At 56.6% G+C, this 25,102-nt stretch overlaps 2 protein-coding genes across 14 annotated transcripts in view; one reads left to right on the forward strand and one right to left on the reverse strand.

The window, feature by feature from the left end:
* Positions 1 to 23,323, forward strand: part of GSE1 (Gse1 coiled-coil protein) — a 420,610-nt gene extending 397,287 nt beyond the window's left edge. For 9 of the 10 annotated variants that reach the window (XM_032613569.1, XM_032613571.1, XM_032613574.1 and 6 more), the window contains 13 exons: positions 2,112 to 2,287; positions 2,718 to 2,915; positions 3,542 to 3,733; positions 4,195 to 4,493; positions 5,282 to 5,606; positions 7,964 to 8,577; positions 9,928 to 10,040; positions 10,279 to 10,549; positions 11,922 to 12,035; positions 12,841 to 13,206; positions 14,869 to 15,147; positions 18,616 to 18,719; positions 19,404 to 23,323. In XM_032613569.1, the coding sequence (XP_032469460.1) occupies positions 2,112 to 2,287; positions 2,718 to 2,915; positions 3,542 to 3,733; positions 4,195 to 4,493; positions 5,282 to 5,606; positions 7,964 to 8,577; positions 9,928 to 10,040; positions 10,279 to 10,549; positions 11,922 to 12,035; positions 12,841 to 13,206; positions 14,869 to 15,147; positions 18,616 to 18,719; positions 19,404 to 19,538 (3,186 nt within the window). In that variant the 3' untranslated portion in view covers positions 19,539 to 23,323. The remainder of the gene's footprint in view (positions 1 to 2,111; positions 2,288 to 2,717; positions 2,916 to 3,541; positions 3,734 to 4,194; positions 4,494 to 5,281; positions 5,607 to 7,963; positions 8,578 to 9,927; positions 10,041 to 10,278; positions 10,550 to 11,921; positions 12,036 to 12,840; positions 13,207 to 14,868; positions 15,148 to 18,615; positions 18,720 to 19,403) is intronic. The other variant, XM_032613570.1, reaches the window with a different exon arrangement.
* The window catches only part of GINS2 (GINS complex subunit 2), a 30,457-nt gene continuing 23,147 nt past the window's right edge, over positions 17,793 to 25,102 (reverse strand). The window contains exons 5-6 of one of the 4 annotated variants that reach the window (XM_032613587.1): positions 24,755 to 24,959; positions 17,793 to 21,467 (exon numbers count right to left, since the gene is read on the reverse strand). In XM_032613587.1, coding sequence (XP_032469478.1) covers positions 24,834 to 24,959 — 126 coding nt within the window. In that variant the 3' untranslated portion in view covers positions 17,793 to 21,467; positions 24,755 to 24,833. Of the gene's footprint in view, positions 24,960 to 25,102 lie in introns of all 4 variants that reach the window. The other 3 variants (XM_032613585.1, XM_032613586.1, XM_032613584.1) reach the window with 3 other exon arrangements.

Consider the following 25,102-nt stretch of genomic DNA (forward strand, 5'->3'; position numbering starts at 1 on the left):
GACCCTGCGCCAGCAGAGGGAGGGGTGCGAGGGGGACCCGGCACGCTGAGGACAGCCCCTTGGGTGGTAGTGTCAACGGGGAGCGTGAGAGGATGTAGTGGGGTGGGCTAGGAGGTGCAGCTGCTTGTGCGAGACCCCCGCGTCCCGTTTACACCCGTGCACCCATCCCTGCTGCTCTGTGAGCCGCTGCTGTGATGGCACGTTTGACCGCTGGGGGAACCGAGGCCCGGGGCAATTATGGGACCCGTCCAGGGTCTCCAGGGCCAGACGGGAGCCACCCCGTGCCGGACCCTGTGTAGAAGGCTTGTAATACCCGGGCGGGGGTCCCGGGCTCCCTGCCCTGACCCGGGCTTGGCGCACGCGTGGGTCCCACCCTCAGCTGCCGCTTTGTGACCACCCATCCCGGGAAGGGCAGGTCGGAGTTCACAAACCACGAGGGCCCCGCCGTGAGCGGAGGGGCTGTGCCCACACGTGGGAACAGATGTGGGTGCTCGTTAAAAATTCCAATCAGCGGCCTGTCTCCTGCAATTAACGATCACTGCCGCGGTGCCCACCCACCAGCACATTTGGTAAATATGGTGACGGATGGGCCCCTCATGCTCTGCGGGGTCACCGTCTGCGGGTGTGGAGGTGGAGGGGTCGCCCAGGGGGCCGCGCAGTCTGTCTCTTGCCCCCCCACCCAGGGAGTGAGATGGTTGGGGGTCTCTGCTGCCCCATCTCCTGGTTCTGACGGGAAGGTTACTGGCAGAGTCAGGGCTGGAGGGACAGTAGAGGGTGTCTCTTTGGGGACAGACTCTCGTCACCGCCCCACGTACAGTGGTCATTCCTGGACGCGCGCCACATCAGTGAGGAGACAGAGGGTTGTGGCCCAGCGGAAACAGCGTGGGTTTGGGGTGGACAGACCTGGGCCCGTGCCCTACTTGCTGCGGTTGGTCAGGGGTGGCCGGGCCTGGCGCCAGGTGGCGGGCGTCGTGCCATCTGGCCAAGGAGGGGCCGGGTTGTGGAGCTTCCGGGGCTCAGGGGAGGCCTGGGCCGAGATATCCTCACCTTAGGCTGAACAGGGTGTCACGGTGACGGAGCCCCCAGGCTGGCTCCCGCGTCCAGAGCGAGAGCCCCCGGCTGCTGTTGACGCTTGGTGCCTGCTCTCAGCCCCCCCTCAGCCGTGTGAACGACCCCAACGACAGAACCTTTCCATGTGTTGTGGACGCTCCCGTGGGCGGGCGTGCAGGACGTTCCTCCGTGCGGCCGGGGGTTCTGGGGGCCGCCTCCTCCCCCATCCTGCCTTGCGTGAGCGCTTTCTGGTTTCTCGGGGGTCTGCCTTCCCCGCCAGGCCCCAGGTCACGCTCTGTGTCCGGGAGTCTGGGGCAGGCGGGCCCACAGCCCTGCCCCCATCAGTGTGCAAAGGCCCCAGACAGGTCTGGCCAGTTGTGCTCTGGTCGGTGCCCCGGCCGCCCCGGGGTTTGTCCGGGGCACAGATTGGCATGCCTTGCCCAAGGGCAGCAGCAGCTTCTCGGCCACGTCCTCCATGGGCATCGTGGGCCGGGAGGCATCTGTGACGCAGGCCGGCAGCTGGAAGCACAGCTGACGCCTCGGCCCCTTGGGATGCCGGCACACGCTTGGCGATCAGTGGCCAGGGGCTCCGTGTGGTTCTGTCACAGCCGCTGCAGTGCAGAGCTCACCGCCGGGGGTTGGGAGTGTGTGCGGGGACCACCATCATCCAGCTCCCGCCTCTGAGTTTGGAGCAGCTGTGACCTGTGGGAGATCTGTGCTGGGAGGGCATGGGTGGCCCTACTGTGCTGTGTCCCCTGGCGGGCACTCGTCTGGACCCCAGTCCGATCTTGGGGCATCTGTCCTTTCCTGTCGCCCAGATGTGTTTCAGTCCAGACCCCCCCATCATTGGAACCTGTGTCCTCCCTTCTTTCTGTTCCGCCTGCCATGCCGCTCACACCGCAGGTTTGGGTGGAAAACCCTAAGGAAAGGCCATCTCTAGATCGTGCTCTAAAGCTTGAACCCTCCCCCGCCACCCCGAGTCTGGAGGAAGGCCTGGCTCGTCGTTGGCCGTGGTGTGAGCCGCCCGCCCCTGCCCTGACCCGCTGCTTTCTGTCCTCTAGCAAGACGCTGGCTCTCGGGGCAGCGGCAGCGGTCGGGAACGCCTCATCGTGGAGGCCCCGCTGCCCCAGGAGAAGGCAGGGGGCCCGGCCATCCCCTCCCACCTGCTCAGCACCCCCTACCCTTTTGGCATCTCCCCCAGCTCGGTGGTGCAGGACTCCCGCTTTCCTCCGCTGAAGTAAGTGCAGGTCGGGGCCCGGGGAGGGCACGCGAGCTGGGCTCTGGACCCCTGAGGCTTTGGCCGCCAGGCCGGCCGCACCAGCTGAGCCCAAGGCCGCCAGATGGTGGCTCAGCCCCGTCTGCGCCTGCTGACCGTTTCCACGCTGAGCCGACGGCTGGCTCTGCCGTCTGCCCGACCCTGAACCCCCAGTCTGGGGCTCCCGGGGCCAGGGGTCCCTCCAGGCCGCGGATAGCGGCCCTGCGCCCACTTGGTGAGGACGGCAGGGGGCTGGGGGGGCCCAAGGAGCAGCAGCTGCCCACCTGTGCCCTGGGCCTCCTGCCAGGACCTGTCCTTGTGAGGGAGGCATGGTGGAAGTGCCGGGAGGTTGGCCCGTTTCCCGGCCTGGGGCTCACCTCCGCCTTTCGTCCTCTGCCCGTCCCTCCCGCAGCCTGCAGCGGCCCGTGCACCACGTGGTGCCCCCCAGCACGGTGACAGAGGACTACCTGCGGAGTTTCCGGCCCTACCACACCACCGAGGACCTCCGCGTGTCCTCCCTGCCTCCCCTGGGCCTGGACCCGGCCACCGCCGCGGCCTACTACCACCCCAGCTACCTGGCCCCGCACCCTTTCCCCCACCCGGCCTTCAGGTGAGGCGCCCCAGACCTCCCCACCCACCCTTGGGCAGACACTGCTTGGGGCCAGATTCCCAGGGAGACCCCAGGCGGCCGCCCCTCCCAGCCCTGCAGATGAGCCGTTAGGACTTTGCCCCCGGAGGGAAATTCTGGAGGGAAATTCTGTCCGAGAGCTGGCCTCGCCCCAGCCCCTCCCTCTCCCGCCATCCGCTCCACTGGTGCCCTTAAGCATTAAAGCGCAGAGCGCAAGGTTTGTGTGCGACCAGGAAACCCCGCTGGAGACGGCGCTGTACCACTGCTCTACGTAGAAGCTTCCTGGGTCCTCCGTGACGGGTCGGCAGTTATGCTGTGGACCACCCCTCCCCAGACCTGGATGTCTCCTCACTTGGCCTGGGGTGGCCAGCAGGGCCTCGGAGCCCTGAGCTGTTATCATCTGTTGGCCTCTGGGAGGAAGGGGCTTTGGGTCTGGCTGTGGACGTGGACTCTTTCTGCAGGGCCTTCATGGAGACTCTGTGGCCGTCCTGCCCTGTCCAGCGCCCCTGGATCAATAACCGTACCTGGCTGGGGCACCTGGTGGTAGGGCTGGGTCTCGCCTTTTTTCCTTTACGTTGCGTGTTCACTGGCCCCATCTTCTCGCACAGGATGGACGACTCCTACTGCCTGTCAGCCCTGCGGTCCCCCTTCTACCCTATCCCCACCCCCGGCTCCCTGCCCCCACTGCATCCATCAGCTATGCATCTCCACCTCTCTGGGGTCCGCTACCCGCCCGAGCTCTCGCACTCGTCCCTGGCGGCGCTGCACTCGGAGCGGATGTCCAGCCTCAGTGCCGAGAGGTAAGCCCCGTCCCAGGCCGGGTGTCCTCTGCTCTTCCCTCCCCGGATGGCAGAGCCTGGCTGGGCCGTTCGTGTGTGGCCAGGTGGGCTCCTTGGCCACTTGGGTCCTGGGTCTGTTCGCCTGCACACGGGGCGGTGACGGTGGGTGCTTCGAGCTCCTGGCCAGTGCCTGACGAGGCTGCGTCCTCAGAATCTCCAGCCCCCGGCCGTGAGCTTTCCGTGGCGCTTCGGAAGTCAGTGCACAACTTTTGATCTAATGGACTTTGAGTCTCTTAGCGCATCAAACGAGAGTAGAACCCGCCGCGCCTCCCGTCACCGTTCGGGTGGGAATGCTGGCTTTTTCAGGAAAACCTTGGTCTCGGTGTGTCAGCTCCTTGCTTCTGGGGGTTCTCCCTAGCGGCCCGGCCCGGCCCCGAGCGCCCCCGCGGTGGAGGTCACATCTCCCTCTGCTCGCCCCGCAGGATGCAGATGGACGAGGAGCTGAGGCGGGAGAGGGAGCGTGAGCGCGAGCGGGAGGCTGACCGCGAGCGCGAGAAGGAGCGCGAGCGGGAGCGCGAGAAGGAGCGCGAGCGGGAGAAGGAGCTGGAGCGCGAGCGGGAGCTGGAGCGTCAGCGGGAGCAGCGGGCCCGCGAGAAGGAGCTGCTGGCCGCCAAGGCGCTGGAGCCGGCCTTCCTGCCCGTGGCCGAGCTGCACGGGCTACGGAGCCACGCCGCTGAGGAGCGGGGCAAGGCCTCGGAGCAGCTGACCCCAACCCGAGCAGGTACCCGAGAGGAGGACCCTGCGCGGGGAGCTGAGTGCTGGGGGGCTCCCCGAGGAAAGGGCCCTGCCGCGTAGCGTCTGCCCGCCGGCCTGGAGCAGATTCACACCATGCCTTTTGCAAGCTACGCGCCTGATGTCCCCGGACAGGGAGCTGGGGGGAGAGGCGCACGACACAGAGAAGACAGATGCACGTAGACAGCTGAAAGACTGTGCACCGGGGTAAAACGTGACACAATTCTTAGGAAGGGATAGTTTTAAGTATTTTTTAGCCTTAGTTTTTTTTCTTTTTTGCCGTACGCGGGCCTCTCACCGTTGTGGCCTCTCCCGTTGCGGAGCACAGGCTCCGGACGTGCAGGCCCAGCGGCCATGGCTCACGGGCCCAGCCGCTCCGCGGCATGTGGGATCTTCCCGGACTGGGGCACGAACCCGCGTCCCCTGCATCGGCAGGCGGACTCCCAACCGCTGCGCCACCAGGGAAGCCCTAGCCTTCGTTTTTACCATTTGATTTTATCGTACGTATGCGTAATCTAACTTGTAGCAGGCGGCTCGGGTGATTCCCAGAGTTCAAGTCTGCTTTGGCGTGTGGACGTGAGCCTGCCCCACACGCCCACACCCAGCGTGTCACCCGGATGAGGCGAGCGCCCGGGAGCATCCATGCCCCCGGCTGTCTTGGCCCGGCCGTGGGGAGGCCCTTGGAGGGTGGTGCACGTCTCCTCCGGGAGGACGGGCAGTGGGGCGGGACTGAGCCTGGCGCTGAGATCCCGCCGTGACAGCCTTTCTCCCCCACAGAGAAGCTGAAGGACGCGGGCCTGCAGGCGCCCAAGCCCGTGCAGCACCCCCTGCACCCGGCGGCCGCCCCGCACCACCCCGTGCCCGGCCTCCTCTCCACCCACGGCCTCTTCTCTCTGCCGGGCAGCAGTGCGGCCACGGCCCTGCTCCTCCAGCGCACCAACGAGGAGGAGAAGTGGCTGGCGCGGCAGCGGCGGCTGCGGCAGGAGAAGGAGGACCGCCAGTCGCAGGTGTCTGAGTTCCGGCAGCAGGTGCTGGAGCAGCACCTGGACCTGGGCCGGCCGCCAGCGCCCGCGGACGCGGAGCACAGGCCTGAGAGTGCCAGGTGGGCCCGGGGATGGGGGCGGCGTCTGCACGAGGGAGCCTGCGTGTTGTCACTTGTCTAACCCCCGCTTTGGCCTGGAGGAGGGAGCGGTGAGGAGGGAAGGCGGTTGCTCGGGGGCGTCCGTCCCCGAGTAACCTGTGTCTACAGCCTCGGCCCAGCTGCTTCCCAGCAGCGATGCTCGCAGTGCCTGAAGGAGGGCGACGGAGAATATTCATTCAATAATTATGTCCTTTCCATCTCCCTCTGCCCAAACTTTTTTTTTTAATGAGAAGGGGGACTCCCTTTAATTTTTAATCAAACAAAAAATTAATTTTACTGCTTTTCTAATTTAAAAAAATACCCTTTTCTCCAGCCCTGTTCTAAAAAATTCCCAAGAGGCCTTCGCACCTGTCTCTGGGACCCATGGCTGCCGACACCTGCCTTGTGAGCTGGGCCCCTTCTTCTTACAGCTGCCCGTGGGGCCTCGCTGCTCCCCGTCTGCTGATCTGGCTGTCACCTTGTGTCCCCCACCCCACCTTCCCTCCCTTCAGGGCTCACTCTGAAGGGCCAGGCTGAGACCCACACCAGAGTTGGTGGCAAGAGCCTGGCCAGGCCTGGGGCACACTGGACACCGCTCGCCTTCTCCGGGCCCATCTCCCTCAGCTTTGCACAAAGGAGCTTGGGTGGGAGGATTTCTGAGCCTCTTGCCAGCCCCTGATGTCCATGGTGCTGGGTTTCTGGGTCGGAGGCGTTGTAAATGTCCACTTGTTCCCTCCCTCTTTCTCCAGTTTCTCGCTGACTGGTGGGTTTTTTTCTGTGTCCTTGGCATGGCTGGCCCGTCTAGCAGTCTGCATCCTCCTGCCTCTGCATCCACTGAGGGGATTCGCTTGCTAATTGGGTGTGACCGGGAGTGCACTGTGGCCAGGCCCCTGCCTGGGTCTCCTACCTCCTCCGGCCTCTGCTCCGTTCAGCGTGGCCACAGCGAGGTCTGTGCTGCAGACAGTCCCTCTGCTTCTCTGGGCCCGTCCGAGGCTACACGGGCTATCTCGTCTGCTTCTGAGCTGCCCTCAGTTCCTCTGGTCCCCGTCACGCCCAGGGGACTGGGCGAGCAGTCAGCACACGTCCAGCATCTCCTGATAAATTCAGGGCGTGCTGACACCCGAGGGTGGCTTCCTCTGCTTGGGGTTTCAAGATCCCAGCACAGCTGTCAGGGCCTGTGTGCTGCCGCCCCCGGCGGGGGTGGCCTCTGCCTCAGTCCTCACCTGGCCTCGGTGGTCCCCACAGCAGCGCGAACCTGATGGTCTTTTGGGCCCTTGGGCTCCGGGTTAGAAAACCAGCCTGTGCCTGGCTATACAGCGCGTGAAATATTGCTTCGCTAACAGGTTTCATTCCTCTGCTGTTTACTTGAGGACTTAGCGCTTCTCGATATGGTTCCCTTTCGTATCCGCCCAGCAGAGGCGCAGTGGCCTTGGTGGCTCTGATTAGCCGGCCCCCTCCTCGGCCAGGCAGGCGGAGCCCTGGGAGACGGCAGGCGGCTGCTCACGTGCCTGCCGTGGCCTCTGCCCTTCCCCTTCCGTCCCCTCAGACCTTACCCTCGGTCTCCGTGGCAGCGTGGGGCTTCCCTTAAGAAAATAGATAAACTTTGGAGAAACAGCGGCCACATAGTCCTGGAAGGTGAATGTTGTTTTAAATGCACCGAGGAAAGAGGCACTTAGTTTGGCTTCGGGGCAAAGCTGCGTGTCTGATGGAAGGTCCCCTCCCTCCCTCCCTGTGTGTGAGGGGCGTGCGCTCTGGCAGGTGGCCTGGCTCCCTGGACAGGCCCCGGCCGGGGCCTTGAAGACCCTCTGGGCGTAGCTGCCGGCTGTGAGGGTGTCCACGGAAGCAAGTGTAGGCCGGGTGGGCCCCCGAGGCCGGCCTCTTGCTGCTGTCTGTGAGCACGGAGGGAGAGAGGAGGCCGGGCCCCCTCCGCATGGCTCGCCTGGAGTTGGGATCGCCCGGGGGCGGGTCTGTTCTCAGCATGCTGGGAATTCAGGAAGCAGTGGCACAGGGTGAGCTGCTGTGAGGTGGCTGGCGAGAGTCGGGCTCGAGCAGGTCTGGCCGGGCCGGGACCGTCTCTGCCCTAGACCCGCAGAGCCCACGTTGGGCTCCCTGTTCTCTCCAAAGCGGGCCTGCACACGCCTGCCGCGAGCTGTCCACAGAGAAGGCGGCGGAGCGGAAGGCCCGTCCTCCCTCCAGCCCTGGGACGTGGCCCAGAGGAGGCCTCCTGCTCACCCCTCCAGCTCTGGCTGGCTCGGGGCTCCCGGCAGGCAGCCTAGGGGCCAGGGTGGCTGGCGCGCCTGGGCCCTTGCGGCTGACGGCTGCTTCCGCTCCCTTCGCAGGCCGGGACCAAACCGTCACGAGCCGGGAGGCCGCGACCCCCCGCAGCACTTTGGCGGCCCCCCGCCCCTCATCTCACCCAAGCCCCAGCACCACTCGGTGCCCACGGCCCTCTGGAACCCGGTGTCCCTGATGGACAGCACGCTGGAGACACGGCGCGCCCCCGAGGGCCACCCTCTGCACGGCCACCCCGCCCCTTTTGAGCCCAGCCGCCAGGCGGCCATCCCGCTGGTGAAGGTGGAGAGGGTCTACTGCCCCGAGAAAGCGGAGGAGGGACCCCGGAAGCGAGAGGCCGCCCCCCTGGACAAGTACCAGCCGCCGCCCCGCGAGGCAGGGGGCCTGGAGCAGCAGGCCTTCCCCCCTGCGCCTGCGCACTTCCTGGCGGAGCTCGAGCCGTCCACCCAGACCGTCCTGGGCCAGCCCCGGGCCCCGCTTGCCCCGCCGGCCCCCTTCGGGGAGACCCCCGGGCCCCTGAAGCCGAGCTCGCCCTACCGGCCCCCGGCGCCACGGGGCCCCGACCCCACCTACGTCTACGATGAGTTCCTACAGCAGCGACGGAGGCTGGTCAGCAAGCTGGACCTGGAGGAGCGCCGGCGGCGGGAGGCCCAGGAGAAAGGTCGTGTCCCTGGCGGCCGCGGCCCTCCCTCCTCCCTTCTTCTTCCTCCCTTCTCCCTTCTCCTTCCTCCCTTCTCCCTTCTCCCTCCTCCCTTCTCCCTTCTCCCTCCTCCCTTCTCCCTTCTCCTTCCTCCCTTCTCCCTCCTCCCTTCTCCTTCCTCCCTTCTCCCTCCTCCCTCCTTTTCCCTCCTCCCTCCTCCCTCCTTTTCCCTCCTCCCTCTGGCTTTCTGCCCCGGGGTCTCAGCAGCTCCAGGGAGCAGGTTCACTGGTTTCTGCCTGACACTTCTGCTGGGAAGACAGACCCGGGCCCCTCGTCTGTCCTGCCATAATGCGTGTTATCCCCAAAAGCCAAATTGTAGACTGTCTGTGAAAACAGTTCCACAGACACGCACATTTAATAGGTGATGAACAGAGGCCAGTAAGACGGTCTGAAGTATTAACAGTGCAGTGTAAAGGGGAGGAGGCTGTCGAGAGCACGGCCCGGGGCCCGGCCGGGACTCCTCTCCTGGGGCTGCTGTCCCAGTCGCAGGCGGGTGGGCGGCCTAGGGGGCAGGGGAGGCGGGAGCTCTGGCCGCCTCTCCTTCCTGCTCCTGCACAGGGTGGGGTGGGACTCAGCCAGCGGCACCCTGGGTTCCCCAAAGAGCTACGGAGAACAGGCGAGCAGGCCTAGGGCAAGCATGGCTGTCCCCTTCCTTCACCCCCTGTCAGACCAGGAGGGATCAGGGGTCCAGCCCAGTTTCTTCTGCATGGTGTTAAATTCAGCCTCTTAGCCGGAAGCAGGGGCCAAGGCCGAGGGAGTCTTGGTTGGTCTGCGTTGTTGATCTAGGCTAAGTTTAGAGCCCCAGAAAGATTTTTCTGCTCCACTCACCTTGTGAGAAGGCGGGGCGAGAGCCCCGGTGCCCTCCGGTGTAGGGGTTCTGTTCTCTGCACAGGAGTTTGCATGCATGCTCTGTACCTTTGAGGGGACGGGGACCTGAGTGTGCCTGTCCCCTCCCGAGCAGGAGGGAGTGGATGTGCACAGACAGCCTTGGGCTGCCGTGGACGTGGCCCCGGGCCTGTGTGATGAACGGTCCCCTGCTGGGGGATCGGTGCTGGCCAGGAGACCGCGTTGTCACTTGGGGTCTGTGGATCCAAGGGAAGCCTGGTGCCTGCTTTCTGCCCCCCCACCTGCCAGCCCTGAGAAGCCCTAGGACTAGGGGTTAATGCACATTTCCACCTGGGGTGAAAGGAATCTGGCTTTGGGGGTGTTCAAAGGGCGGTAGGGCCTGGCCTGCCGAGTGGAGTGCCCTGTGTGTGTTCACTGGCGAATCGAGGCTCCCTGCCCAGCTGAATAGATCCGTTCCACCTCCAGGATACTACTACGACCTGGACGACTCCTACGACGAGAGTGACGAAGAGGAGGTTAGGGCCCACCTCCGCTGTGTGGCCGAGCAGCCGCCCCTCAAATTGGACACATCCTCTGAGGTATCTGGGGTTCGTCGCTGCGGTCAGGCTCTGGGCTGGGCTGCTGGCACTCACCTCGGTGCCTGCCTCTGGGCTTTCCCACGCTTATTGGGACGCCGTCAGGGCCCTCCTCCTCCCAGGCCCGGCGCGGAGTGGCCACAGCACAAGAGCTTCGAGGACCCCAGGAGGGGCCCCTGGGTCAGTGGAAGCACGCCACTGCCAGTGGTTTCAAACTCATTTGTTTTCTTTCCCAATCTAGAAGCTAGAGTTTTTGCAACTTTTTGGCTTGACCACCCAACAGCAGAAGGAGGAATTGCTGACCCAGAAGCGGAGGAAGCGGCGGCGGATGCTGAGAGAAAGAAGCCCGTCGCCCCCGACGGTTCAGAGCAAGAGGCAGACGCCTTCGCCGAGACTGGCGCTGTCCACCCGCTACAGCCCCGACGAGATGAACAGCAGCCCCAACTTCGAGGAGAAGAGGAAGTTCCTGACCATTTTCAACCTGACCCACATCAGCACTGAGAAGAGGAAAGGTGAGGCCTGGGTGGGGTGGGGCCTCGCCAGGAGGGCTGAGGGTCTCTGAGGAAGGAGGGGGGGGGCCGCGGGCTCCTGGCGGCGTCCTGGGGCTCTCGGGCTTCCTCTTGGGCGCCCCTCTGCTCTCACAGACTTGCCTCACTGTCTCCGCCGTCACACTTCTCTCTCCGTCGGAAACTTGCGCGGCCCCCTTCAAAGCCTGTTTTTTCTTGTCTCATCCTGGGTGGAATTGAAGACGCGCTGATGTTCTGTGTACAGCCCACCATGAGCTTGATGCCTGCTCTTGTCCCTTGTCAGGTCTCCCAGCACGTTCAACCCGCCCTGGGTGTGGGGTGGGCGGGCGTTTTCTCTTGGCGGCTGCTGTCGTGGCCGCTGGGCAGAGCTGACACCCACCGAGTGGACGATTTGCCCTGAGAGATGCTTCCAGATCGGTCTGGCCACCAGGGGCCATGTCGGGGCCGACTCTTGGGCTGGAGCCCGTGGTGCAGTCTGAACACTTTCTGGGGCACCTGCTGCCTTGGTCTGCCGCTCACGCTCGCTCAGTGCCAGGATGGTGGCGCAGGTGAAAACTAGGCCTTCCTGGGGTACGCACCCCCACGTTCCCCTTGCTGGTACTCGCTCACCTCTTTCCAGAAGGAAGAGGAAAGCAGAAGTGCTTCTTGGTCATCTAGTTACTTTCGCTTATTTTGGTAGCGGGGGTGTAGCATTCAGTTTTTGTGTTGAACCAGTGAGCTGGCGTTCTTGCTTCCTCTTGAAGGGGCAGTGACCCGACTACCAGGGCAAATCCCTGGGAATGCGCATAGTTTTCTTTGTAAAGAGAATCTTTGTGCCTGACTTAATTCCTGGAGGAAGCCGCCGGTGATGTGGCCACTTAAGTTTCAGTCTGCGAGAGGCCCCTGAACTGCGTCGGGAATCTGTGGCATCAGATGTCACCGGGTCGGTGTCCCTTTTCCCTAAACGGCAGCCGTCGTGGGATTCGCACTCGCGTGGCGGGCGGCGGGGAGGAGACTGTGTCAGGAAGCAGCCTGTGCTTCCCAGGGTTCTATGGGGCTCTTCGGGGTTGCTTCCTGTGTCGGGGCCAACTTTTTTCTCTTTTAAATAAGAATTCGTTCCCAGAAGCTCGCAGGTACCAGTCATTCACTGCACACACACAGCTGTTCTCGAACACACCTGAAATGTTATGTAGTAAAAGCTGAGGCATCTGGGCTCGCTCTGCAGTTTCTTCCTCTAAACCTAGCCTGTCCCCGTGGCTTTCTGTTTCTCGTTCTAAAGGACTCGCGCCTGCCGGTCGCGGCCTGGGCTGGACTCCCGCTCTCCTTCCCTCCCAGGAGTGACACGATCCTCGTTAATCTCGGGTTGCTTTTCTCATAGACAAAGAGAGGCTTGTTGAGCTGCTCCAGGCCATGAAGCAGAGGGCGCTGTCAGCAGCGGTGGCAGACCCGCTCAGGAACTCTCCGAGGGACAGTCCTGCTGGGTCCCTGAGCGGTAAGGCCAGCCCCATCCGCCACCGCCCGGGACTGTCCCGGGGGCTGCCCAGGGTCAGAAGCCACCACCCCAGGCCCAGGTCGTCTTCCTCCTGGACACAGCGTGTGCTTCTTTCTCTCCATCTCTCTCTCAAGCTTCCTGCGCGTGGGAAGGATCTCCTCGGCCGCAGCGCGAGCCTTGGCAGTCGGGGCTCAGAGGGTTCAGGGGGAGGGTCCCGGCTGCAGCAGACTGTGCCCGGTGGTCGGCGTGGCTCTGGCCGCCGTCCGTCCGCCCAGCGGTGGCCCGGGTCTCAGCACCTGCTGCTTGGGCTCTGTGCTCCCGTCCATCCACCCTTCGCCCTCCTCCCGGCGTCTTTGTCTTGCTTTTTCTGCCTTGCAGGCCCCTCCAGTACCTGCTTTCACACCTTCTGTCTCTCTCTCTTTTGTGGCTCTGACTCTCCTGCACTGTCGTGCTGACGGAGCAGGAAATCTTGTTGGTCTGGCCCTGTTCTCAGCTCTTAACTGGATCTTTCTGGTCGGGTCAGGCTACGTAACTTCCTGCCTTTTGGATGACCGGAAGCGACTTGCTTCTTCCTTCAGATTCTTCTTCTGCCTCTCAGATGCCCTCCTGGGGCACCTCTCAAGGATGGCCTTGCTGCTAAACACACCCCGTCTCAGACCACACAGTGCACACTGACCTTTAATTAAATGGCTCCGGAGTCCGGGTCCTTTGTCCTAGGTCTTCATTCAGTGTAAGCTCTAGACATCAGGGTTGGCCCGTTCACATTGCAGGTCTTAACGTGTTCCTCACTTTCTGTCTCTAAAAGAACCAGCCACGCAGCAAGCCTCTCTGGATACGGAGAAGCCTGTGGGTATCACTGCTTCCTTGTCTGACACCCAGAAGGCCACGGAGCCTGGGAGACTGGAACAGCTCCGGCCCCAGGAGCGAGTCCCGGAGCCAGCCCCCGCCAGCGGCGAGAAGGCCAGGCCGAGCGAGACCCCTGGGGGCAGGAAGGGCCTGAGCATGCTCCACTACATCCGGGGCCCCGCGCCCAAGGACATCCCCGTGCCGCTGTCCCACGGCATCAACGGGAAGAGCAAGCCGTGGGAGCCCTTTGTGGCGGAAGAGTTCGCGCATCAGTTCCACGAGTCCGTCCTGCAGTCCACCCAGAAAGCCCTGCAGAAGCACAGAGGTAACGGGGCCGCCTGGCTTTGTTGAGGAGGGCCGCTTGGGGTGCGTGAGGCACCTGGCGGTAGAGGCGGTTTTTGCCTCTGCGGGCAGGGTGGGGCCTGAGAGCGCACCGCTGGGAGCAGGTACCCGGGTGGTGCTGCTCCTTGGGCCACACGTCAGGGAAGCTTAGCAAGAGGCCGTCTGAATTTAATAAGGCCCTTCGAGGAGGCTTTTCAGCAAACACAGGATCCATGCCTTCTACAGCTGAATGATTTCCCAGCTTCCCCTACAGGCTCACCTGGAAACCTCCCTGTCCTTTGATAACTAGACCCAGCGAGCACTTTGTGTGACACACTGGTTGCTCCAGCCCCATGTGTGAGCCCTCAGATTCATGCCCCTTGGACATTTTGGTGGGAATCACTGCAGGTCAGAGAACAGGGGTCAGTACATTTAATTCCCGTTGATTAGAAAAGAAGCCTCAGTGATTAAATCACTACTGAGTGTAAAATAAATTTCTGTACACTCCAGTAGCCAGAAGAAAGTATAAAAGAAATTTTATTACTGCAACCTAGAAGGGCTGACTATTAGACATACAGCTCTGACGTCAGTATCCTTCAGGTAAATCCTTCAGGTAAATTAATGCTGTCAGCAGAGATGAAATGATACTCAAAAAGCAAAGGGCAGTGGTTTTCGCAGTGATCTTTGAAGACAACTCTCCAAGGCAGGGGGAGCACTTTATGGGAAGTTTGTTGTGAATTTACTTGAATCGTATTTTTCCAGAAGGAAACGTTTTGACCGTGTGACTAGAGATCAAACCCCTCTGTGCTCCCCCCGACACACCCACAGAGGCTTTTCGGTGGCCCGAGGACACGTTTTTCCTGCCTCATTTCAACCATTCCCTGATGTTACACCTGTTTTGTCTGGACTTTAAAGTCACCCAGCTCCTGACAGTTTGGGCTGTACTGGTCCACTGACTGCCCGAGGCTGCTGTCCACGCGGGGAGGCACCTTGCGCCTGTTAGACCACTAGCAGCAGGGCCACAAGGCAGAGCGGACCTTGTCTACACAGGCCCCTGCCAGTGAGCGGCCTCCTGGTAGCCGGCAGGGCACGGGGTGTATTCAGGGACTGGAGCGCCTGCATTTCCTGACGAGTGGGGGCAGAACTTGAGGGCCCACTGTGACCAAGCTCAAACCCACAGTTTCACAGAACACGATGTCGAAGCGCAGGGCTTAACACAGCTGAGCTCGTACACGTGGTGCGATTAATTGAATCGAGGCCTGCTGCCGTCTTATTTATTTATGGCTGCACTGGGTCTTCGTTGCTGCACACGGGTTCTTGTCTAGTTGTGGCGAGCGGGGGCTACTCTTCGTTGCGGTGCGCGGGCTTCTCATTACAGTGGGCTTCTCTTGTTGCGGAGCGCGGGCCCTAGGCGTGCGGGCTCAGTAGTTGTGGCTTGAGGGCTCAATAGTTGCGGCGCACAGGCTTAGTTGCTCTGCCTGCTGCCGTCTTTACGGCTCTTTTCAGCCCTCCTGATGGTCCCGTCTTCGGTCTCCGAAGGGCACAGGCCTCACCATGCTTCGTCTTGTCCGCGGCGAGACCTCAGTCACGCTGACTCCGTCGCCTGCCCCCAGCACAGGTAGGTGGTCCCCATGGGCCCTGTGATGAGCCGTCTTCTCTTCCCCAGGAAGCGCAGCTGTGCTGTGTGCAGAGCAGAACCACAGCATCGACGCCTCTGTCCACTACAACATCCCCGAGCTGCGGTCCTCCAGCCGGCTGCCTCTGCCCCAGCGCGACGGGCAGCAGGAGCCCCCCGCCGGGAGGAAGGGCCCCCTGGCACAGGAGGCGGACCCGGACTCAGAGGAGGAGGACGACGACGACGGAGAGGACGACGACGAGGACCCCCCCAAGCGCAAGTGGCATGGGATCGAGGCCATTTTTGAAGCTTACCAGGAACACGTAGAAGGTACGCAGGGGAGCGGGAGGCAGGCCCAGGCGAGGGGCCCGGGAAAGGCAGGGAAGGAAAGCTTAACAGGCCAGTCAGCGCCAGATTTTGTCGCCAGGCTGGGGACTGTTTCTAAGTCATGGCACTAGCTCTCAGGGTTCTCGGGGGTCCCTGGGCCACAACTAGGCAGAAACACCGGAAGGTACGTCTCCGTCAGCCATCTCACCTATTTCCAGAACCGTTCCTCGGGCTTCTGCGGGTGCCCGGGCTGGCTTACGGGGGCAGTTCCTCACGGACAAACGTGAGGCCATCCTCACTGGAGGAGTTTAAGCACCAGGCGCCCGTCCCCACTCAGCATGACAGTGCCAACCCGGGCCTGCTCGCCCTCTGCTGTCTTCCATTGCACTTCTAAACATTGTATCAGTCCTGACGCTTGTGGCTACGTACAAGGGTCCCGGCAAGTGCAAAGTTGCTTCACTTAGCCGAGCCCCACATGGCCAGGCTGCTCAAGTGTGCAGCATCTGGGCGACATGGTGGTGTCCCCCACATGCTCTGTGGTCCTCCTGGACTAGAGCTTTGTACAGGAGGCGAACCCTTGTTGGCCACCAGCATGTCAAAACCCAGGCCAGTGCCAACCCCAAATCATACAGGAGTCTTATCACGAATATCACGATCCTTTCAAGTGTTTTAAAACACGCCAAGTACAATCAAAAGGAACGCCCACATAGCCACAGCCAGTGTCAACTCCTGCATTTTATTGACTTTTTATTGACGTGTATAGTTGATTTACAGTGTTGTGTTGTTTTCAGGTGCGTAGCAGTGATTTGGTTATACATTCAGTTCTTTTCCGTTATGGGTTTATCATGCCAAGTACAATCAAAAGGAATGCCCACATAGCCACAACCAGTGTCAACTCCTGCATTTTATTGACTTTTTATTGACGTGTATAGTTGATTTACAGTGTTGTGTTGTTTTCAGGTGCGTAGCAGTGATTTGGTTATACATTCAGTTCTTTTCCGTTATGGGTTTATCACAGAATATTGAATATAGTTCCCTGTGCTATACAGTAGGACCTTGTTGTTTACCCTATTTTATGTATAGTATCAACTCCTACACTTTGCTTCCTTTTCTCCTTCAAATGAAACCCTCGTTTTGAATTTATTAAGTACATATATATCCAGAAGGATATGTGTTAATAGCATTCCTTTTTATTTTAACACAGTGAAATGTATCCATCTTTTCTGGGTTTATTTTTTGGTGCCTTGTTGGAATTCCTTCCCTACCCGAAGGACATGGTAACAAATGCATAAGTCTTCAGGTTCTGCTTTTCTTATGCGTAGAATTCATTTCTGTGAATGGAGTAAGGCAGAAGTGTAACTCCTCCTTTCCCACCCAGACAACCAATTATCCTGGAGGTTTATGGGGTACCCTCTTCCCCATGGGGTGTGCTCCTGGCAGGCAGTGTACCCCCCACATGCCCAGGCCTGTCTCTGGGTACTCTCCTGGCCTGTCGCTGTGTCACTGCCGTAGCTTTGCAGCTCCCCATTGTCTGGAGTAACTCACCCTGACTTTTCTGACAGCTCAGCTGTTCTTGGCCCTTGGCTTTCCCTGGTGAATTTTAGGATCACCTTTTTTGTTCCCCCCAAAAAACTGGTAGGTTTTCAGGTACACTGAATTGATAGAGTTGGGGAAAATGGCCATCTTTGATGGGGATGTTATCCCACCTGTGAATATGGCGTTGCATCATTTTTGCTCCGTGAGCGGCTGACTTTCCTTTTATTGGATCTAATTGTAGGTATCAGTTGTCACGGGGGATGTTTCAGTGTTTGTCGTCGCTTATTCCTTCGATGATCATAGCTGATCAGGCCTGCCAATAGAAAGTTGCATTCCTTCCTTTTGAATTTTGTATACATTTCCTTTTTCTCGTCATGCTGCATTGCCTGGGATCATTTGTAGACTGTTGGACAGGGACACCTGTGGGCTCTTTTCTGTGAAACTTTACAAGCTCTCCAGTAAGTTGCTGCGGAGTTTTCTGGTGTGCGGTTGTTGAAAGTCAACTAATGTATTTTCTAGATTTACTGAGATGACAGACTTGTTTTTCACCTGTGGATGTTTTCTGATGTTGCTCGCTTACTCCTTGCTGAATTTGACTTGGTAGTACTTCTAAGAGTTTTAATTGATATTCTTAAGTGGTATTAGATTGATTTTATTGTACTTTTTACCCTGCTATCATGATTGTTCTAGCTTCTATAAAACCAGTCAGGTAGCCTTCCCTGGCTTCCACTCTCTGAAACACTTCATTTTAAGGAGGGATTTATTCTTTTTTTTTTTTTTTTTTTTATTGGAGTAGAGTTGATTTACAATGTTGTTAGTTTCATGCCCAGGAGTGGGATTGCTGGATCTTACGGTAATTCTTTTTTTGGTTTTCTGAGGAACCTCCGTACTCTTGTCCACCGTGGCTGCACCAGCTTATACAGGAGGGTTCCCTTTTCTCCACACCCTCTCCAGCATTTATCGTTTGTAGGTTTTTTGGTGATGGCCGTTCTGACCGGCGTGAGGTGGTGCCCCGTTGTGGTTTTGATTTGCGTTTCTCTAGTAATTAGTGACGTGGAGCATCTTCTCACGTGCTTTTTGGCCATCTCTTTGTCTTCTCTGTTTAGATCTTCTGCCCTTTTTTTTTTTTTTTTTGATATTGAGCTGCAGGAGCTGTTGGTATATTTTGGAGACGAATCCCTTGTGGGTCTCATTACTGCAAATATATTCTCCCGTTCTGTGCGTTGTCTTGTCGTTTTGTTTATGGTTTCCACTGCTGTGTAAAACCTTTAAGTTTAATTCAGTCCCATTTGTTTTTTATTTTCATTACTCTAGGAGGTGGATCAAAAAAGATCTTGCTGTAGTTTATGTCAGAGAGTTCTGTTTTCCTCTAAGAGTGTTATGGTATCTGGTCTTACATTTAGGTCTTTAATCCATTTTGAGTTTATTTTTTGTGTTAGGGAGTGTTCTAAATGTCATTCTTTTACATGTAGTTGTCCACTTCTTATTGAAGAGACTGTTAAAGCAGGGATCTGTTCTTGATGGTTTGAAGTCGCTCTCCTGTTAAAAGCAGGCTCAGTATCTTTTGGAAAGGCAGAGATTTTATTTTAAAACCATAAATTTTTAACAGCTTAAAAGTTTTCGTATCTAACGCTTATCTTTTTATTCTTTCTTTTTGAAAAATGCATTTTAAGGCTATACATTTATCCTTAATTACTTCCTGACCTGTATCCCTTAAAATTGCCTTTCGCTGCTAGACCCTTGGTTCTCATTCCACTGGGTTGGATTTACTTTAGTGATACTTAATGTACTTACCAGCGTGATGGAGGGGGCTGGGAGCAGTGTGGTCCAAAGGAGAGGACTTTGCTGGCTGCTCTAGAGAGAGGGGAACACTCGCCAGGCCAGGCCTGTGGCCCCTGCATACAGGAAATGTGTCAACATCACTTGTCTTTTCAGAGCAAAATCTAGAGCGGCAGGTGTTACAGACGCAGTGCAGGCGGCTGGAGGCCCAGCACTACAGCCTCAGTCTCACGGCCGAGCAGCTCTCCCACAGCATGGCGGTGAGTCCCGGGGCACCACACGTGGGGGAAAGGAATGAAAATCGGCTCCTGGGGTTTTTTCTTATTTTTGTTCAGCCTTTCGAGTCTGGGTTCAAGAGCACCCATACAGACAAGTTTTGAAGGGAAATTGTGCCCTTGAGAGATGAAAACAGTCTTAGTCTAAGGAGGGAAGCGTCATTCATTTGCAGACTGTGGATCCTGGAAGGGTGACGATGCTGTGTATATATATTGCCCGTGTCAAGTCTCCCCCTCCTGTGATTTGCTCAGGAAGACGGAAAGCTCTTGAGGCGAGAAGGACTCCCCTCGCAGCCAGGCTCAGCCTTGCGGCTGTGCTTCCTCCCGTCCACGGGATGGGGGCTTGTCTCAGATCGGGTCTTAGGTCTCGGCCAGTCCTGAAGCAGCAGGACATAAGTTTTATAGCGGCAGGACTAATTTCTCAAATCTCAGCGTTGAAGCTGAGACGGCAGGAGACCCTGTTCCTAGGAGCGAGCGCAGGTACTCTTAAGAATCCGAAACCTCGGGGACAGTCAGAGCTGGTTCTGCGTGCTGAAGGTTGGCCTCCAGCACGTTCGTGCATCCACACACACGTTTCCTTACCGCGTGAAATGAGTGCTTTACGTGAATTTCTCTCTCTCTCTCTCTCTCTCTCTCTCTCTCTCTCTCTCTCTCTCTCTCTCTCTCCAGGAGTTGAGGAGCCAGAAACAGAAGATTGTTTCCGAAAGGGAGCGACTCCAGGCAGAACTGGATCACTTACGGAAGTGCCTTGCGTTGCCTGCAATGCATTGGCCTAGAGGTTACTTTAAGGGATATCCTAGGTGACGGTTTCCCTTGCACTAGGCCGAACCTATAGTATAGAAATATTATCTATTTTATTACCTTGAATATTTAATATTTTTCACTGGGAGGTTTGAAGCTTAAAAAATGAGAATGTGCCATGCATGAAGCAAAGGATTCCAGGCTCCAGAAAAAGACGAACGCGCCTTGACTTCAATGCAATTGCATCGCCTTTGTAATTCAGCGAGCAACCCCTGGAGAACACCCAGGTTTTTCTTTTTAAAGGCAGTTTTATTCTTTCCCCACACCATGATTTTTTAATCTGAAGATGAAAGGCTCCATTACCAACACTAAAATCCAATCGTTTCTAGCCCCTGGGTGTGTAGGACTGGACCGGACCGTCGGTGTTCCGTCTTGGTTGCCATGTTACTAGGCCTCGAGAACCCAGGTGGTTCTGGCTGCAGGGGGTGGTGGCCGGTCTCAGTCCTCCCCGGGACTGAGACCTACCTTCAGTGGAAGGGAGGTGGGGTGCATTTTTAAGTAAAGGGCTTATTTCAGTTACTTTTTCTGCAAAATTTTCTTCAAAGCAACAGGTCCTAGGAGCACACAAAGCAACAGTGCTGAAGCCTTACCCAAAGGCTTTTCCCCAGAAAAGCTCTTACCTTACCTAAAGATAAAAAGCGAATCAACAAACTGAAGGTACCTTTCTATTACTTCACGGGGGAAAATGTACAGAGCTGTGTACACATTTATTCACACCCACCAGATTGTTACTGCGGTAGGGGTGTTTTCATACAAACGTAAATTTTTGAGAGGAAAGTCAAAGGTGCTTCAGCCTTGTACTGTGTATATATATTAAAAAAACAAAGTTTTGTATGTTTTTATTACTTTAATTATTGTTATAAAAAAAGCCTGCCATTTTTAATATGTGGTTTGGAGGGATTTTTGTTGTTTGTTTTCTTGTTTGGGGGTTTTGTTTGTTTTTGTTTTGTTTTTCTGGGCAAAAAAAAAAAAAAAAACCTTGCTTTTTAGTGTTTGTACTGCTGCTGGTCAGGACATTAAGATATTGAAGTGTTTTTAAAAAAATTAAAGAAGAAGAAAAGTAAAGTAAAGAGCTTACCACTGGCACCTATGCGATCACTTCATTTTTGAGTTGCACCAGAGTGATGATGTAGAAAGCCATGGTTACGTCTCACTTCCTCTTGCGCCCCGCCCCTGCTCCGGACAGCAGCCAGTTCACCACAGCCCATGCTATGAAGCGAGGAGGGGCGGGCTCCAGGGGGAGCCAGGTCGACGCTGTGTGTGCACCTTCACGCACGCAGGCGCACATGGGCTTCGTTAAGAGCCTCTGAGGAAGGGAGCGGCTGCTGGGACAGGATGCTGAGGTGTCTTACGGCAGTCTGCGCAGGTGCAAAGTAGAAACCGTATAGGGTTTATTTATTTAGATGCAAAGCTTTGTACCAGCCCGAAAGTAGGGTGAACGGTGTCTGCGCAGAACTTCTCTTCTTGGACTGACGTACTGTGCCAACCACAGGAGCGGCTAGGAACGGGGATGAGGCAGGTTCAGGCAGCGTGAAATCTAGATCAGGAAGGCATCTCTTGCCCAAGTGGGCCTGAACCAGAGGCCAAAGCAGCCAGTGGTTGTTGGTCTGCCCGGGGGAGGGGAAGGGGACCCGAGCATCACGCCCCGGGCCAGGGGAAGGGCTGGCTGACCTTCAGGAAGGCTACTCACTGTGATCAGTGGCCATGCCCTCGGCCCCAGACCTTAGCTGCGCGGAACAGCTTGCTGGCAGATGGCGTTGTGTCACTTTGTCTGTTCCCACACAGTCTGCTTTGTATATCTGCCAAGAATCTTCCAGTTATTAGCAAACTCAGACGAAAAGTGCCGCCAGTGTTAGCAGCAGTCAGCAAGTGCTTTTCTCTCTACAGAAACGACTTGACGAGAACTAAGGGCTCTTCCGGGGGCCTCCTCCCCTGCAAAGACACAGAGCGCCATGTGCCACAGGTGGCGACAGGTGTTCAGAGGGAGCCCCACTGCCAACGATCAGGGCAAAACGTCACTGAATTTCTCTACCTAAAATCTGCTTGCTGGCTCTGAAGGCCTAAGGGTTACTACATCTTCTTAACGCTTCCCCCCAGTCCTCCTAACTCCGTAGTAGAAAATGTCTGGATGCCTTTGCTCCTCGGCTCTGGTAGGGTCCTGGCCAAAAAGCAAAGGGATGAGTAGATCTGATAACGTGCACAGCCCCATCCTGTTACCACCTGAGGGGAGCGCCTGTGTCTGCGGCTGTTTTGCCTTTGGGGAGGAGGACGCGGCACACAGGTTAAAGGGACGCCTGCCCAGGGGTGCAGCTGTGTCACTGAGCTAGAACTGCCTGCCTCCCCCCTGCCCCGCCTCTGAGCTGCTCCATCACTGCTTCCCCATACTCCCACCGACCTGTGAGGGTCTCTGCATATTCTAAGGCTCAAGAAGTAACAGGACAATCAATATAAATACAAACCCATAAGGCACCATGAATAAGAAAAAGGAAACAAAGTGTCTTTTGAAAACAAAAGATTGGGTACTATGTCTCTGCACCACTGAGACATGGTACCCAATCTTGGGGGGTTTTTTGTTCCATTTAGTAATTAGTTTTATAATCTGAAAACACTTATTCTAAAAGAGCATGGTAGCATCAGAGCCTCTTCGGTTTGGGCTTAAAAACTGACAGAGAAGTATGGAATCCCTGAAGCTTTTCGTTCAGCTGTTTCACACTGAGTTTGAAAGACAGAGTTCAGAAGTGCACCACATGTGCCCTAGAACCGATCATGCAACTTCTGTGTCAGTACTTTTGTGAACAGTCCTTCACGACCTGTGTCTTCCCACGGCACCTGGGAGAGACGGCTGCCGTCTGCCCTCTGAAGGGGGTTTCGCTAAACCTGTGCGGGATGGGATCCCTTCCAAAAGTGAGTCGTGTGGTTCTGCGTTTAATCAGATCCTTAGCAACAACCCAGAGCTTTCCCCCAAACTTGGCGCCACATGTAGAAACAAGCCAAACTGATGTGAAATATCTTAATCCATTATCTCAGATAAGTGACCGAGATAGGCTCTTCAACAGCGTAGTCTACATTCTAAAGGAAACAAAACACTTAACTGGCATTAACGTGCTCATAGATTATACACCCTCAGGGAAACTCAAAGAATATTAAAAGGAGCCGACACCTTCAGCAAAGTAGCGAAGCATTAAAGTATTCTAACAGGAAGTCTTAAGTTTGTATGTGGGATGGTGTCTCGTCAAGTAGCTCACAATGCTGTCACATCTCCAAAATTAGACTGCATATCCCCCCCCCCCCTTTCCCTCTGGGCCACGGCTTAAAGCGTAGCAAGTTCCAGGGACCTGCCACCAGATGGAGATGGTCAGCACCGCGATGCTGTTCATCGTACAGCGTGGGTTAGCCACTTTGCAGCAGCCCTGTCCTCTTCCAAGTAACCACAGTATCAACTTTACTACTTGCAGTAGCCTGTCCCCAGCTTTCTGATCCAGCGCTTAACCTTAGCTCCTTCACTCCACCTCGACCCGAGGAAGACCGTGCTCATCCATCAGTCGTGTTACTCTGTATGTACCTATGCTTAACTGCTAGAACAGTCAACCAGTACATGGAAGGAGGAGGACCAGTGCCTCGGTCACTCTGGGGGGCAGTTTAGATGCTGTGAAATCAAACCTGTTCTAAGTGTACTTGTTTGAATTAACTGTATTGTAATATTATTTGTTGAATGTAGTAATTAGGTATTTATGAATATATTGCTGTAATTTCTGACAACATCCAAAAAATAAAATCTTCCTAAATCATCTTAAGCGAAAAATCTTTTCTATGTTATAAGGCCAAAAAATAAAAATGAGAGCTCAACAGTTACACAGCTTTAAGGTAAAGTGTGAAGACACATTCGACTGCGCCTTGGCCAGGTTTTAAGAGAAGGGGATTCGGGGGTGAAATCTGAGATACACAGGACTCCTAAACTGCCACAGCAACATGTGGTTTCATTCTAGAACATTCCCCAGATTAACTCTGAAGGATTCTGCATAAGAGAGATGAAAAGACAAGTCCTGTCATCTCTTAAGTGATGGAGACCAGGTCTTCTGGGTCCTCATCCCTCCACGTGCGGCCCTTCGGTGCTTAAACAACAGCTGCTTGAGCAACCTGAAGTAAGTTTGTATTTTAAACACTGAAGGGTAAAAATACCAGCAGATATTCTTTAGGCCCAGTTGATCACACACATGTACCCTTCGTAACCCTCGAGATGGCACGTGACTGCTTTTGACTGACGGCGCTAGCACTGGAAACCAGCTGGTTACCGAACCTACTCATTACATGACGAGACGATCTCCCCCGCCGCCCCCCGCGTTAATGTACTTTTCCGTAAGGGACTGAGCAATGCTAGCGCTTAAACTTTTCCTCCTAGGGAAAAAAACCAATACCGTTACCTGAGCCACTGCTGCCTAGAACTGTCTTCCCCTCAGTTCATCAAGCACCATGTAATAGGCCCCACTCTTCCCCCTGGGGTCGTGTCTTCAGCTTCACTCACACACTCGATAACGTGGAACTGATTTTCTCCCGAGTTTCCTCTTGCTGATAAGCAACCCTTTAGGGCCTTACCCAGAAACAGCCAAGAGAACAAGAGATACCCAGAGTGTCGGTCGGAAGTTGACAGTTGCCTGCTAAACCTCTCAAGTTTGGTCCATCAGATCATTCTAGCCACTTGGGCTGCTCCTTTGCGTGGCAGTTACGCAGGAAAAAAACCCAACAGAGATGTGGGTTGATTCCATCTTTATTGTGTATCAGGGCTTAGATGATAAATATGGGTTGCTGTCACTCGCCACTCATCTGCTGTCCTCCTCCGTGTGAAGAGCCTCTAGCAGACTAAGTTTAGCCCCAGAGATGAGGATCAAGAAGGGAGAAAAACGGCCGCGGCCACGTTACCATCCTGCTACATCTCCATCTTAAAAGCAACACCGGACGGCACCGAACACTCACCTGCACACGACAGTCCCGTGCAGGAGACCCAGAGCTCTGCTAGGGAAATCATTCGTTCTGCCAATGCTTTTCTCATTTCCCCATGAAAGGACAGCTGGCTTCCAGATACAGACATGGAGTTCCAGAACGTCTCGAGGACTAAGCCCAAGCCTGTTGCTTGCCAACAAGGTTATGAACCCATCCCTTGCTTCACTGCAGTTTTTTGCATACATTCAGAAGTAGTTCTAGAACTCTGGAAATGGGAGTACCTCTGTCACGTCTCAAGCACTCAGGCCACCCGGTGAGCCTCCTGCTGGCAGACACGGGCCTCTACAAACCGGTCTCTGCCTACAAGTCCTGAGACTGGGAGCTGTCAGAAGGTTGCAGGTTCGTGCGGAGTTTGTACATGTGATTGAGCGCTTGTGTGAGGAAAGCCCCACTGGTGTTGATCTCCATCAAGGTCAAGTTATCCAGCTAAAACACAAGGGCAAACAGACCGGGTTGGTTGAGTCTTTGATTTCACGAAAGGTTAAATCTACTGGATAAAAATAAGGAACCAATGAGTTAATAATTTTCTGAAAGCCCCGCATGGCTAGTTATCCCTTCCCGCGATGCCC

This window comes from Phocoena sinus, chromosome 19 (assembly GCF_008692025.1).
Source record: "Phocoena sinus isolate mPhoSin1 chromosome 19, mPhoSin1.pri, whole genome shotgun sequence".
Lineage (NCBI taxonomy): Eukaryota > Metazoa > Chordata > Mammalia > Artiodactyla > Phocoenidae > Phocoena > Phocoena sinus.